This window comes from Ammodytes marinus (genome assembly GCF_949987685.1).
Source record: "Ammodytes marinus genome assembly, chromosome: 9".
Classification (NCBI taxonomy): Eukaryota; Metazoa; Chordata; class Actinopteri; order Uranoscopiformes; family Ammodytidae; genus Ammodytes; species Ammodytes marinus.
Window position 1 is genome coordinate 18183161 of NC_137213.1, and position 15908 is coordinate 18199068.

General features: G+C 39.8%; 1 protein-coding gene across 1 annotated transcript; it reads right to left on the minus strand.

Moving 5' to 3' along the window:
- Positions 1 to 1030: 1030 nt before the first annotated feature.
- Positions 1031 to 13329, minus strand: pif1 (PIF1 5'-to-3' DNA helicase homolog; the record flags this gene model as incomplete). Its single annotated transcript, XM_080034049.1, has 12 exons — positions 1031 to 1183; positions 1293 to 1484; positions 4203 to 4348; positions 4773 to 4860; positions 4994 to 5100; positions 5445 to 5584; positions 7915 to 8021; positions 8321 to 8435; positions 11014 to 11167; positions 11807 to 11932; positions 12144 to 12267; positions 12778 to 13329. 12 exons carry the CDS (start codon positions 13327 to 13329, stop codon positions 1133 to 1135), a joined length of 1902 nt encoding a protein of 633 aa, XP_079890175.1. The 3' UTR covers positions 1031 to 1132.
- Positions 13330 to 15908: the final 2579 nt, after the last annotated feature.

Below are 15908 nucleotides of genomic sequence, written 5' to 3' on the forward strand. Positions count from 1 at the left end.
AAAAAAAAAAAAAAAAAAAAAAAAAAAAAAACGGCGACAGGTCGAACGAGCCTAATGTCGGAACGTCAAGACGGGAAGAAGACTGGCTGAATTCGGGTCGGATGACCACTTTACACCAAACGACTGAGATTAAGTGCGCGCGCCACTCCAGCACGACTTCTGTGATTTCAGTCCGACATTGGAATATTGTCTGCGACTGTCGAATCGCGTGAAAAGTCGTGTAGTGTAAGCCCCAGCTCAGAATATTGAATCAACTTTTTTTAAATTAAATATAATCACAATCGCGTTTGCAGTTTTAAACGTGATTATGCATGACATAGGCCTATAGCCTACGTGATAAGGGCATATAGTTGTTTATACACCCAGTCCATTTTACCTGCTAAAAAGCAACTTTTTATTTGACTGAAATCACTTTTAATCCCTGGTAGCAGGATTGGAAATAATATTAATTTCAAAAGGGAATCTAGTTGTAGTCTTGCAATATGAGACCCCCTGTCTTTTCAAAATCTCATTCTGACTGAAAACTCAGAACTAATGACTAATTGTCTTCAGGTGTAAATTGGTTGTCTTTAGATGTGAGAGAGTGTCAGTTTTCAGTCTTTTAAAAGTCCTCTAGTGTAAACCCAGCATAAATTTTAAAAGTGACAACGGCATTCCTTAGAATACTCTTGTATACTTCAGACAATGTTGCCCTTTAGTTAACAGACTTTCTTTAGGCAACATTTGACTAAAAATTCCGATTCGGGATATCTAAAAGTTAAATCGAGCATCAGTCTGTAATCCTACGAACACTACTTTGAAATATTATCGTAACGTGGCAGGGCACTCATGAGGTGCAATGACAAAAAAAAATGCTCGAACACGGAATGGTTGAGTAAAACTTTATTTGGATACATGCCAACAATCATGATAATAAATTAAAAATTAAAAAAGCATAAAAATGAGCACTCAAACTAATGTTACAGTAGGTGGCAGTGTAACTAAGCCCTGCCAGTTGAAATGAGAACCATGAGGTAGACTGAATGTGAACATATGAGGTTGCAGTCATTAAAAAGATAACCTAATCACCCCAGGAGGAATCAAACTTTGCACACAGTGCATAATATAACAGGATGTAGGTGAATTCACCATCTCACCAAGAGTTCTCTTTGTTGCTGTTGCTAACAAAATCATCCATGGAGGCCTGCAGAGTCACAGAAACAGTTATTCAGGGTTTTATACAAGGATATTTTGCAACTTCCAAGGTATTAAGTTTAACAAAGTTATGAATATATGACATGGCATGCGCTCACCTGCATAAGCAGCCTCTCCTTCCTCAGTTTTCTACAGAAGACGAGAACATCTGGATCAGCCCTGACCACGCGTGGGTCAAAGTCCATGACCCTCAGCCCCTCCAGGCTCCGAGCCCGAGACAAGGCCACGTACGCCTGGCCGCTCTCAAACACACGGGCCAGGGAGATCTCCACACAGTCCAGTGTCATTCCCTATGATAAATGAGCAAAAAAGAAAATTTAAAACGCATAATTAATTGGCATTTTGTAGCATTCTGCATTGATGGATGGATATTGCACTATTTGAAATATCTTGTGAGCACAATATTTTAAGAATGCATTGAAGGATTTGTCAAATTTAGCACAAACTTACAAGAATAAACTTTTTACATTTTGGAGGTAAAAGGTCAAAAGGTTCCTGCTACCTTACATATTGTGAGTTTGCATTTACCTGGTGCCATATTGTAGCTTTTAAAAAGGAGCTCTACCTACTTTAAAGCATTACAGCAATTGTATGCCTCGCGGAGGCATATCACTGCCAGGCGGCATTTCTAGTTTTTCAGTCTATCAAGAGATTTGAGTGAGAGGGCAGTCTTTTCAAGATTAAAAGCCACCTGGTCAATATCTAATAATAATCTTTCAAAGCTCTCAAGGTCGCCGTACATTCAAAAACATATACAATTTAAAAGCAAGGCAGGTACACAAATACAATGAAAAACGATTTAAAATAAAGTTGACAATGGGTGATGGTGCTGTGGTGATGAGGAAGGGAAGATCAGGAGGGGTATGCAGATTTGAAAAGGTGGGTTTTGAGTTTAGATTTAAACAGGGATATGGAGTCAGTGTTGCGGATGACGGGGGGTAGTGCATTCTAGAGCAGGGGAGCAGAGCGGCTGAAGACTCATTTCCTCTTGGGGATGCAGGTGTGGGGTTTATTTTTCATTTCCTTAGCCCTGCTGTAGATCAAACATTGGTGACACACTGGTCGTGACCAATAAACTCAGTAACCTAGACGGAGTATTTTTCCCCCTCTCTCTCTAACCTATTTCAGACTCTGAGCTCAGGATATAGAACCTGGAGTGGGAGGAGAGTGGAAGCTGCCATAGAGATAGCAGAGTGAACGGCCTTCATTGGAAAGCACAAATTACATGGTCAGCATCTTAAACCCCTATGCACACGCCCTGAATGATTTCAAACCGCCCTGGTATTAAATGTGGTTATGTCTCCATAGGAGCACTGCCACTGGCTGTTTGTTTTTATTCCACTGGGGGTCAAACTGGATCAAGTTTGAGGAAATACAGCATCTCCCAACTTACTGTATGCTTGTACATAAAATTAATGATTGTCTTTTTTAATATAACACTACATACCACTTTTACATAGTATACACAGTGTTTTTTTTAAATGCATCCTGTCTGCTTTGAGTGTAGCATACTTTATTTTTTCACTTTTATAGTGTAAAAACACTAAGCCTACATACAGAATCAGTATATACTGTAGTATGGTAGTAGTATTGGGAAACGACCTAAGAGTCCACAGAACAGAGCAGACTCTTATCCTTTACACTCAACGATGCTTTGAGCTAAATGCTGAAACCCGCATGCTAATATGCTCACGATTGCTATGCTGAGTGTATGTTTACCATGTTAACACAACACACACAGGTCATATTGGAGGTACTGTAATCATGAGTTTCCTACTGTAAATAACATTCATGTCAACTTCCAAGTCGAAATGAAAACTGTGAAACAGATTGATTGTTGCCAACACGAGAATCTTCACATCTTTACCGTTTACCCATAAGACATGAACAATGCATTTAAGTCTGTTAAAATGTACAGTTGAGTGATGGAAATATAATCAGTTTTAGACAATATTAAAATGTAAAAGGAAAGTTAATACAATTCATCCTGATGGAGACTATGAATGACTGAATTAAGTTTGTTACGATCCATCTAGTAAATAGATGACTTATTAATAAATTGGCCAGCTGGTGGAAGAAAAAGCCAAGGGATTTACAAAGTTATAAGGGCTTATCCTAGCCTGGTCCTACCAGACCAGCGTACTTCATTTCATTTGTACAGAAGGTCTGGAACTGCCCTGATAAAATGTTCACTCACTTGGAGGCGGGTCTGTCTGTTAAAGTTTAAAACTATTGGATCTGCCCAGTGCCACTCTGGATCTGCCAACCAATCGCATAACGTTTGGTTGTGACGTATGTCATGAGCCGGCTTCTGACTTCAACTGAAACTGGACCGCGACTTCGACATCATTGTTCTCAGCCACTCGCTCTGTTCGCTGATTGGACCGCAAGAAAATCTGTTCCGAGCAGGAATCCATGAATACACCGCAGCCCCAGACTGACTACTGAAGTGAAATGAAAATTGAGCGGAAGTAGGAAGGCGGGCGGAGCCAGGCTAGGCTTATCCTCTGAGGACCATGAATGTCCATAATAAGGTTCTTGATTATTTTCAGCCAGTGTCAATTTCATAACACAAGAAAAAGTTAAAGGGGAGACAAGGTTAATCTTTTCTGAAAACACTGTGCATTCATGGCATCACTCTTCTGTTTCCTGTTGTTCTTAAGCGTTAATAACAAGCAAATTATGTGGACACTAATTGAGTTTCAAGGCCAGCTCAGACACTACAATCAAACCGCCTTCCATTTTTAGCTCTAGAGATGAATGCAAAAACAAAAGCGTGAAGAAAACTTAATTAATTTTTGTGACAAAACATGAAAAGAGCTATTCATCAAGTAAGTCATTCATTCAAGAGAAAACCAACACAATAACAATGGTGTCCCATGGCAACACTGAACAAAGGAGAAAGTACAGTCATCATCATAACTTGGTGAAAGTTTGTCTCAGTACGTGCCTGTGTGAGATGTTGTAGCAAATACATTGTGTGTTGCTCTGATTTAGTCTGTACTCACCTGGCTCTTGTGGATGGAGATGGCCCAGGCCAGTTTGAGTGGCAGCTGCTGTCGACTCAGGAGGATCCCACCGCCGGACTTAAACACCCAGCGCTCCGTCTTCAGCATCTCTGTGACCCCGCACAGGAAACGCACACGTGGCAGTCCTGAGGAAACCAGGACATACATTTACCTCCACGCTACTACTGAAAAGTAATACTATTTGGCACTTTGTTATTGAAGTAATTAGCCATCTTGTTTGAGATGTTACAGGTGACAGCAGTGCCATGGCAGCTCTATATTGTACGTGTTGAAGACAAATGTGCATTTATGCCGATTGCTGCGAAAGCCTGATGGAGCTCAGACATAACTTTGGAGTGGATAAGGTTTTAGGAAGAAGTTTTGGCTGTCGACAAATCAACTGCTATTTTGTAGCAGCAGTACACATACTTAAAAGTGAACATAAGAAATTGGTTGTTGGTGTGAGCAAAAATATATCTGGTGGTTGAACAAGGATTTTTTTTCTATCAGGTCTGGCTATTTCTGAGCAAATAGTTCTGAGAACAAGTTTAAAGATAAACTAATACTGACCATGTTTTCCAGGCTCAAAAGACACCACAACCCCTCGTGCTCCATTCACCAGACCTCGAGCAACATCCAAGTTCTTTGTCAGCATGACCTTAAAAAAAGAAAGCACCCACAAGATTCATAGCACTTCTTCAATAAAACAGAATGCAATATTCTCAACATGTATCAAAAGGGCAATGTTAAGCTACACTAGGTACTGAGACTGAAAAGCACACTACACACACCTGAGCTCCCACTTTGAGTTGGATCAGTCTGCTGACGGGGCTGTGGCCGTCGATGGTCCTCACCAGGGCCGGGTCACTGTCCAGGGCCTCAAACACACGCACTGAGCCTAAGGGACAGGGAGAGCTTCATTTAAATGGCCACTAATCATACAATTAATATACTTTATATACAAAATATCAGTGGAACAGGCATATGAGCAAGCCACAAACAAGTAATTGATTTAGAAAAAAAGTGATGACAATTGCCCTCCAAAATAAATTCATAAAACTTCTATTTCAGATGGGTTTTACAAATAAAAATTATAGCAGAACAGGAAACAACAGGAGTGAGATAACATGTGGCGTCTGGCTGGGTTTAAGGAAATGGGTTTCAACACAATTATCATACATGTGAAATGAAAAGCTATTTCAAGCCTGGGGGAAAAAAGTAATCAAACGGTAGAATTCAGACCTGGCAGCTGCTGGAGCTTGTTCTCGTTTGTGAGCTCCACGTCGTCCTTGTGTGTGCACAGCCTGGTTGCTAGGATGCCATCCCTCTCGATCTGATGGTAGGCGCTCTCCATCAGCTTAGCAGTGACTTCCTCTGTCACCCTGAATGGTGTCAGGAAAGAAATTGATTTAAAGGCCCTGGCAACCCAAATTAACAAAAAAAAAAATCCTTTAGAAAAAATATTTTATGCAGTGTAAAAAAAGCCATCACTGACATGCCTGTAAAAAGCTCTAATTGTATGTATGGAAAAGACAAAAATAAACACATACTATATGTTAGGTATGAAACAATTTTTTTTTCTTTTTTTTTAACCCTTATGCCCTATTAAAAAGTTACACTGGGACCGTTAAGTACATTTTGTGTATTTTGACCTTTAAACTACATTAAAGCAGCTATGAGTAACATTTAAATATCTTTTAAACAGCCTCATGTTTCCTCTGATAGTCATAAATGACCTTTTAGTCGCACACCCAGTCCGATTTTCGGTTCGTGCATGCAGGCTCTATGGTCACATATCCGTATTGGTCGCAGATTTCAGTGTAGCGCTGCAACGCGATTTGAGAAGCCTATCCCTACAGGTGAGGGAAGGGGAGCGGGAGCCTTGTTTGAGACAGTTATTTGTCGTCATAATGACTGATAACGGGGCTGAACCATCAAAAAAAAAGAAAATGCAATGAAGAAAAGCTAAAAGGGAGAGTGATAGGCGGGCGGGAGGAGGAAACGTGGACACAATTTCACGGGGGTGAACTAGACTGCAGTGTTTACTCCTAAATGAATGAGCAGTAGGCTACTTAAACAAAGTTTACTTTGCTTCACCATCATCAGATGACCATTATTCATCGGAAATAGTCATTATTTACAACAACATAAACACATTACCTCATCGTGATCCATACTAACTGCCGTCTCTCTGTGAGGACACGTAATCTTTCAGCTCCGTGAGAGTAGTTAGGTGACACTGCATCAACTCATTGCAATCACGTGTGTGTGGCACTGACTGGCATTAGTTGCTGCAGTGTCACTAACCAAAAAGCCGAAAAGAGTCCGTGCCCTCACGGCTTTCAACACACGGACATGCACTATATTGCGTCCTAATCAATTGAGACTGGCACGACCGGCACACACTAGAAAACAGCTTTACGAAAGCTGGCGCCGTAAAAATACTACCGCTTTTGTCCAAATGGGGCGCCAACGGACAAAGTTACTCGTAGTGGCTTTAAAATGATGAAAGATCAATATTTTTTTTTTCACAATTTTCATGAAGAGGTTGTTGTTCAATCTACGTCATGATTTCATTCATCACAATTAAAAATTAACCCTTTAGATGCCAGTTTTGATCATATACCACCAACCGCTTTATTGAAAAATACACTAAAATTCAATATTCGAATATTTTTTTTTAACTTTGAATATTATTAGTAGCACCGGCCCACCCATCTGAATAATAGGTGAGAAAATTGAATTTGGTGCATTATTACTTTTTGTTTAATGTTAGTCAAAACATTTTGTTATAATGGAAGTCAATGGTACAAATCGTGTAGTTAACAGTCCCAGTGTAACAAAAACATCTCACACAAAATGAAGTAGATATGGATGAAACTCAGAATATCCAAACTTCATTGAAAAACACACCTCCTTACCAAATTTTATGGCTAGGGAACAATCACAGCCAAAATTATCTAAAAAATGCCACCCCAGATACACAAATTTCCACCAACGGGGCATACTCCCTGAATGGTGAATGGAAATAAATTGATTTAAAAGGCCCTGGCAACCCAAATTAACAAAAAAAAAAAAAAAACTTTCCTTTAGAAAAAATATGTTATGCAGTGTAAAAAAAAGCCATCAGTGCCTGACATGCCTGTAAAAAGCTCTAATTGTATGTATGTAAAAGACAAAAATAAACACATACTTTACGTTAGGTAAAAAGTATAAGTAAGGTTTCATAAAAAAAAAAAAAAAAGGTGCACTATGCAGTTCCAGGAGAGGATTTGTTTTCATTTGCAGAACCTGCAGTTAGTTTACAAAACCGTTTTTCTCTACATGTAATTCTTAGGATTGAATAATTCTATCATCCTAAATCAAAACTAAATTATTTTGAGAAACCTGGAATCAAACTAGAATATGTTTGTAAACCAAACTGTGGGCCCTGCTGCTGTAAACAACAACAGTGAAACAGTAACTTTTCAGGAAGCTTTCCAACATCAAATAGGGGTTCCAGAGATCAAATTTGTCTGTGAGGGAAGTTTGTTTATTCCGTTATGAGAATATACCTTAGAAAATGTTATCTTCACTGGAAAATGTTATCTTCACTAAAGTGCACCTTTAAATGTATGTGTACTGGGATTGCGTTAGCTTTACAAAATACATTTGGTCAATGACTATATACTTTCCAAATGGATTGTGCCCTTTTTTTCTTCTTTTTTCTTACCTGCCCACCCTCACTGCCTGCAGGAGGGAGATGAAGGACTGGTCCGTCTGCCTACGCACTTCTGTTAGCTCCATGTTGAGCTGGATGACCTTACGCCAACTCCTGGCCTGCAGGATCATAGAGAGGGAAACAGTCTTTTTCAGTTATATTCATTAATGCTATTAAGGAGTAAAGAAAATATTTAGAATTCCCATTTCCAACTACTACTACTATATATTCTACACAGGATTTATTGCAGGGTAAGTGTATTGAATTGCTAAATAATCATAGAGTTGTTGAATTGTTCTAGTATTCAGTGTGAATTACCCAATCCTCCTCACCCCCTGCTGTCAGCTAACTGACACAGGGTGCTATTACATTTATGACAAACAAATAGGGAAGTATGAAAGATCAATGGTAGTCTGACCTGGAAGCAGAAGCTGGCCTTCTCCTTTCCCTTGGAAACAGGAGGCAGCTGGAGGAAGTCGCCGCACACGATCAGCTGGATGCCTCCGAATGGCTCAGTAGATCTCCTAACAGACCTGAAAAAGTGAGAAGATGCAGTAGTAGATGTAGTAGTTAGAACTTGGATAATGAAAATAATTCTTGGCACATGCATCTTTAGTCTATAAAAGAGTCCCCCTCTGATGATGAGAATTACTTTCACAATATCCAAAGCTCCAAGGGGATTTCTTCAAAAAGCTTTTACTGTCTGACAAAGGCTGGAAATTAGAGAGCAGCACCTGCTAAGTAACAATAAACTTAGCAGGTGGAATAAACTGGAACAAATGAATACTTGCCATTTATGATCCACAATTATTACCTAAATGATCAACAAAATAGCTGCAGTTTAATATCAGTTCACTACTCGTTTCATCCTTACCACATTTTTGCAGCAAGACCCCGAACAAGTCTACATAGACTGGCAGGAGTGATCCACATGATGTTTACATGCATACAGTGTTGTGCGAAAGTTTGTGAACCCCTTGAGCCTTTTGGAATTTTATTTATTTGAACCATTATTAATACTTTTTTTTCAATACCAGTATTTTTTATATGAAATAACAGATGTTTGTTTATCAATTCAACATTTTTCTTTTCCAGAAATCAATTGTTAAAATAGATAAAACAAATTATTTGACAAATGTTGTATGTGCAAAAGTTTGTGAACCCTAAGCTGCATTGCTTAAATCGAGCAAGGTAAACACAATCAGGTGGGCCAAACTGATTGATGAAATAGACCAATGTAGTGAGAGATCTTTAGGGAAGAAATTGGGCGCCACTAGATAAAACAAAGATAAAACCAGGTCAGTTTAGGCTCACCAAACTGAACCCATACAGGTCAGACATGCTCAAAGGGGAAACAATCTCAGAGGATCTCAGGAATAGAGTTTTGATGTTGCACATTTGTCTGGGGACAGCTATACATTCGTATAAAAAAGTTTGAGCTCCATCGGCCCACCGTGAGGCAAATCATCTACAAATGGAGAGCTTTAAGAGTGACTTAACATCTGCCTAGAAGTGGACTTCCTTCAAAAATATCTTCAAGCACCACAAGAAAAGGGATTTTTCAGGTAAAAGCCAACCCACACATTACATCTGGAGATTTGCAGACCATTTGCCATCACCATTCTTCACTTGGGAGAAGGTTCTGTTGGTGGTAGGCAGAGTTGCGTTTTTGCCCAAACATGGCGGTTTTGGTTATGACCAAACAGATACATTTTGGACTAATCTGTCCACAGAATAAGACTTGAGGTATCTCCAGGTGCTCTCTGGCAAAGCTGTGACAAGCAGTTTTGTTCTTTTTTGAGAGCAGAGGCTTCTTCAGCAACCCTCCCTTGAAAGCCATGTTGACTGAGTTTTCTTCTTATTGTGGAACCATGCACATCTGTCCCAGATGTTGCAAGAGAGGTCTGCAAATCACTAGATGTAATGTGTGGGTTGGCTTTTAAATAAAAAAATACTTTTCTTGTGGCGCTTGAAGATATTTTTGAAGGAAGTCCACTTCTAGGCAGATGTTCAGTCACTCTTAAAGCTCTCCATTTGTAGATGATTTGCCTCACGGTGGACCGATGGAGCTCAAACTTTTTTTGAATTAATTTATAGCTGTCCCCAGACAAATGTGCAGCATCACAACTCTATTCCTGAGATCTTCTGAGATTTTTTTTCCCTTTTAGCATGTCTGACCTGTATGGGTTCAGTTTGGTGGGCCTAAACTGACCTGGTTTTATCCGTGTTTTATCTAGTGGCGCCCAATTTCTTCCCTAAAGATCTCTCATTACATTGGTCTATTTCATCAATCAATTTGGCCCACCTGATTGTGTTTACCTTGCTCGATTTAAGCAATGCAGCTTAGGGTTCACAAACTTTTGCACATACAACATTTGTCAAATAATTTGTTTTATCTATTTTAAAAATTGATTTCTGGAAAAGAAAAATGTTGAATTGATAAACAAACATCTGTTATTTCATATAAAAAATACTGGTATTGAAAAAAATGAATTAATAATGGTTAACATAAAGAAAATTCCAAAAGGCTCAAGGGGTTCACAAACTTTCGCACGACACTGTATCTCTTTCTTTATTTAGGACACATTATTTAGCTTTAACTGACCATACATAGATCTACGATTCCCAGTAGTAGCTGTGACACTGTTAATTTGTGCAAACATGGAGCTGTCAGTACTCAAACCAAGTATCGACCTCTTCTATTTATTCTAGACCACTGTTGTTGCTTCTATTAAGAACATCACATTCGCAATCCATAAAAGTGACAGTTAATTAAAAAAGATCAGAAGCAAGTTTTTCAAGTTTAAAAACAATGGTTCCAATTGATGTCAACAGCGCAGCTGATCAAGGACTCAAGGCAGCTGTGGCGTGGTGACAAAAGGAGAGCTGCAGGAAATTTGATTTTCACATGTTATATTCTAATATTCCTTAAATTGAATGTGTCACATAGCTCAAAACAGATTGCTTCTGCGCTTCTTAATAAAAACACGGGACATTATATGTTGCAGAACAAAGGCAAATTGGAATTGATAAACAATGCTGACGTGGTGCTAAAACTCTTCTTGCTCAATCTCATAGTGATTAAATGTTTCGCTTGGAATCTCATCTGACCTGGCCACAGACTCCAGCTTGTCAAAGAACTGAGCCTCCACCATGGAGATCTCGTCGATGATGAGGTGGCGACAGGTGGTCCAGTGCTGCAGCACCCCGGGCCTTTGGGCCAGCTCAATGCACTGCTCCAGAGGGGCCGAGCCAGAGCCAATACCTAGAGAGAGAGAGAGAGCACAAATCAAAACAATTCATATACTCAGCTCACATGCTGCAATGAATGAATGAATGAATGAATGAATGAATGAATGAAGAGAGAGAGAGAGAGAGAGAGAGAGAGAGAGAGAGAGAGAGAGAGAACAAATCAAAACAATTCATATACTCAGCTCACATGCTGCAATGAATGTTGGGTTTGAATAAAAAACATCTTAATCTGGAAAGACATGTGTGCGAAGATTTGCAACTTTTCTCATTTATGTGAAGATTTGCAAATTTTTTCTGTTTTTTTTATCATTACAAACTGAATACTCAACAGGGACAGAGACAACAACACATTCTGATGACGACGTTCACCGTTTTGAACATTTGAATACAGCAGCAAATGAATCAATAACGACAATTACCGCAATTTGTCCTCGAACATGGGTCTGTGTAGCCTTATTTCAGGATGGGCCTTTGGCGCAAACAGGAAATTGACTAATTTCTAGATAATGCACAATACGACTTGTTGATGTTGGCGGGGACACAATGACCTCTGCGCGTCTCTCACCACTAATGATGTGCCATTTCCAAAGACACATTTGTGCCAGTGTTACGTGAAATCCATTTGATCTATTTAGAGAAAACAGCGACTGACCGGCAAAGTTATGTAACGTTGTTCCTCCTATATGACATGCTGCCACTCCTGTGCTGGCCGTAGCAAAGGTGCTCTTTGGTGGAAGTGATCCCATGATTCTCTTCAATAAAAAGGACTTTCCAGTACCTGGTATGACACACACATTCAAATTGAGTTAACCATGTCAGATCCTCTTGAGGAAAAGACAAAATGGCAGTAAAAAGGTTTTTCTCAGAAGGCATTCAGTAAGATATTTGAGCAAAAACTATTAATATAATATGCAAGAGTATCTTTTTTTTAAGGGCATAGTTATTACAAACGTGTAACAATGTATCTAAAGTCTTTGTCTAAAACACACCTGCACTTCCAGTGAAGAAGACGTTCTTGCCACTTAGCACAGCACTGAGAACAGCCGACTGGTCCTTATTCAGCTTACGTGATGGCAGAGCCAGGATGGGCTTCTTACTTGGGTTGGCCTTCACCTTTAACAAAAGCAACACACAGTCATGACACACCATTTTACAGCTTAGATACAAAGAGAAAGAGCATGGAATCCATGAGGTGGGAAAATGTTTGTGGGAGCCTCCTTAAGATACACTTTAAAGCTATAGTGCGTAACGTCTGTCGCTCACATGAGGAACTCCGAAAAATGCCAAGAACAATGTCAGGGCATCAAGCATGGATTTCATACCTTCTGCTGTACATCCAGGTTTCTTTCTGGGCAGAAGAATTAACAACGGAAACATTTTGTGGGCACTTATTGGGATTTTCAGTCATGGCGTCTGTGTTGTGGGGCACCACCAATATGTAAATAAAATACAGATACCATGCTAAATTAATACTGAGAAATACAGATAAAGCTTTGTGGAGCTGATAGGCTTAATAAACTGTATGTCAACTGATTTGGCAATAGCTGGACCAACATTCATTCATATGTAAAAGTTACGCACTTTAGCTTTAAAAATGTATTTAAATATGTGTGTTCAACTCACTGGGCTGAAGTTAGTGTCACTCCTCGACCTTTTGACCTGCTGTCCCCTCCCTCCTGCCATGCCTGTCTTATTGGTGCGGTCTGTCAGTCCTTTGGGAGCCGCCGCTTTGCTTCTCATCTCGTTCACCTTCTGGATATCCTTCTGCTGCAGGGGGCTGATGGCCTCGAAGCTGCGGGGCAGACCCGCTTTGAGCTTGTCCCGGTCGCTCAGAGGCTTGCCGCTGTGCCAGGCCTGGTGCTTGATGCTCAGGGTTTTGAGGAAGAGGTTGAGCCGGTCAGGGGGGCAGTTGGAGATGAGCATCTGGGTGTTTTCGGGGAGCAGTTTGACGGTGCACTTCCCCTCTCTGGCGAACTTGGTAAAGAGCTTGAACTCTTTCAGGCGGTAGCTTTGAGGGACTTTTCCGTCGTGGATGCGGAGGATGATCTCCTGGAACTCGTTCCGGCCCAGAATAACAGAGGCTTTACGGATGACCTGCCTCCGGGTGGTCTGCCCGGAGGAGTTGAGCTGCTCCACCGTCACACAGCACTGCATCTGGGCCCCCTCCTCATCCATTGTTGTAACTTTCTGGCCAAGTCCTCCTAGAGTACACGTTGATTGAAGAATATCAATTAGAATACAGGTTTGAACAAAACACTAGGCTGCCTGTGACGGTGCATTATTCAATCTTAAACAATGCGGTGTTTTAACAATGTAACGTCACCGCAGCTTTACTTCATTCAATCAACAACAATAATAACAAACATCGTCTTCTAGCGGGGACATGAAGTTACAATAAAACTTAATTGTTAGCGGTCGAGATCAACTTTATTGTAGCCTATTACGGCAAAACTTTAAGCTCAGCTCTTACCTTTGATTAGAAAATAAATTTAAAAACTCTGTCCCAATCTTTGCGTCTCTTCCTCTGAGCAGCTGCTCCTCAGCCCGTGAACACCAGAATCAAATTTTCAAATTGTCAATGCGTGAAATCAGCCAATAGCCGAGCGACGCTCCTGGCCAATCAGGAGGAGGAGATTTAACACAGCAACCAATGGAAGACCAGACGTGACGCCCCCCATGGCTGAGGCGACCAATTGCTGGTACGTGATATCTGTGTGAAAAACACATGGCTATCCGGAAATAGAGAACGACTCCTTAACAATACTGGCGCTGTTGGAAGGCAAAACCCAACAATTAACAGACGGATTTATGAAGTACATTAGATAGCCTACTTAATCCATTTTATATTCCGGTTTTCCTGAACTCAGTTTACGGGTTTACGTGGGTTATGTTTAATTTCACTTTAAAACTCAGTAGGCCTATGTGCAATTCAAGTCATTTGTGATTATGTAGGCCTATGTCGCGGACGGTGATGTGTACTGCTGCCTATGTGGAAAAAAATAAAGCGAGAGATGAAAGCCGTGTGAACATCTTTTCAAATTCAGTAAAATGAATTACTAACAATCTGCAATGTTTGTCTATAATAGGTAAGGAAATGCAAGTTTATTTATATAGAATAATTCAGACACAAAATTCAAAGTGCTTTACAGGGGCATTAAATACATTAAACTAATAAGAGAAAAGAAAATATTGAAATAGCATATAAGAGATAATTAAAAAAAATGAAAACAGGCAGACAAATTAGTGGTAGGCTACAGTTGCACTTAATCTAAAAAAAAATGCCTAGCATTTAAAACTGTCTAGCACTTAGGCTAATTGTATTCCTTTTATTAATGTCCTTATTCGAGCAAGATTTAAATGACTAATGATTGAATATCCAAGGACTATTACGTACGTCTTGTTTTTAATTACCTGTGTCAAAACTGGAACATGTTTTCTTTCGATCTCAAGTAGCCACTGCCTTCCAAGGTCTGCAGCTCTGACTACCTTACACATTTGATCATTACAATGAATGGTGGAGGAGGTCATGATGCCAAATATGAGCCACAAATAATCAAATGTTTACAAGTGTTTTTTTTCTTCATTCAATTGCTTCTTGTTAGAACTCTGTGATGACTCACTATGACACTTTCATTATTTTCTAATAAGACATCCCACATAGTGACAAACAAATGTTTCATTTGCTCATTGCTGAACTTCCTGTGAAGCTCAAAAACTGTTGAGAAGCGATAACGTATGGCCCCACGATCGAGCAGCTGCCATTAGACAAGGTTGATCAAACCCAATGAATATTAAAGTTACTGACACACTAATCTTTCAGGTCGGGGGGGAATGATTTGTGCAAAGGCAGGGTGAGGGTGCTTTATCAGTCTGGAGTAAGCACACACACACACACACTATACATGTATATATTAGCCATGATCTAATTGATGTCAGTGGAAACTGATGAGAAAAAAAAGTAATGAGGGAAAGATGATCACGTTTTCACAACCCATCTTAATTGGTTTTATTATAATCTATACTGTGGGTGACATAGAAAAACTTCTTGCACTTGAATGTGTGCGTTAAAGTATAACTCACAAGTTAAGCTGCCTTTGATATTCCACATGTTTGGCCTCATGAGTCCTTTGCTCATTAAACTCCACATCCAGAGTCTGTCCCTGTCACAAGGTTAATTGGTGGGTTCTGATACAGGCATGTAGACAGAATTTTTTTGGGGAAATGTTAAAGTTCCTGGAAAGTAAAATGTAATCCCCATGCTTTGTGCATTTTGCTTTAAACATCCAAATGCACCAGGAAATGTATGTCGATTAGTCTATAATAACAGCAATATCATCTAGAATTGTATCTATCCCCCTCTTTTATATGGAAAATAATGTTCAAAAGCATATGCATGTTATTTTTGGCAACAAGGGGAGGGGACAGATAAAAGCCTAAACAGCCAAACAGATGCACAGCCTATGTGTTAAATTAAATATATAATACAATCAATAGGGTTAATGTGGTAGCAAGCGTTTGCGTACTTACTCACCCTGAGCAGACACAGAGCAACATTACCATCCCACTGGAATGTCTTCACCAGCTAATTTGCTAACTTTGTCTTCCTGCCTTTCATACAACACGATCAGTTAATTCAGCGACGAGAGAAGCATCTTGTCATGCATCTTTAAAGACGTAATTACATGGCCTTTGCATCTAATTTGTCTTCCAAAGCAGTACATTTAAATAATCATAAATAAATCATATTGCAATGG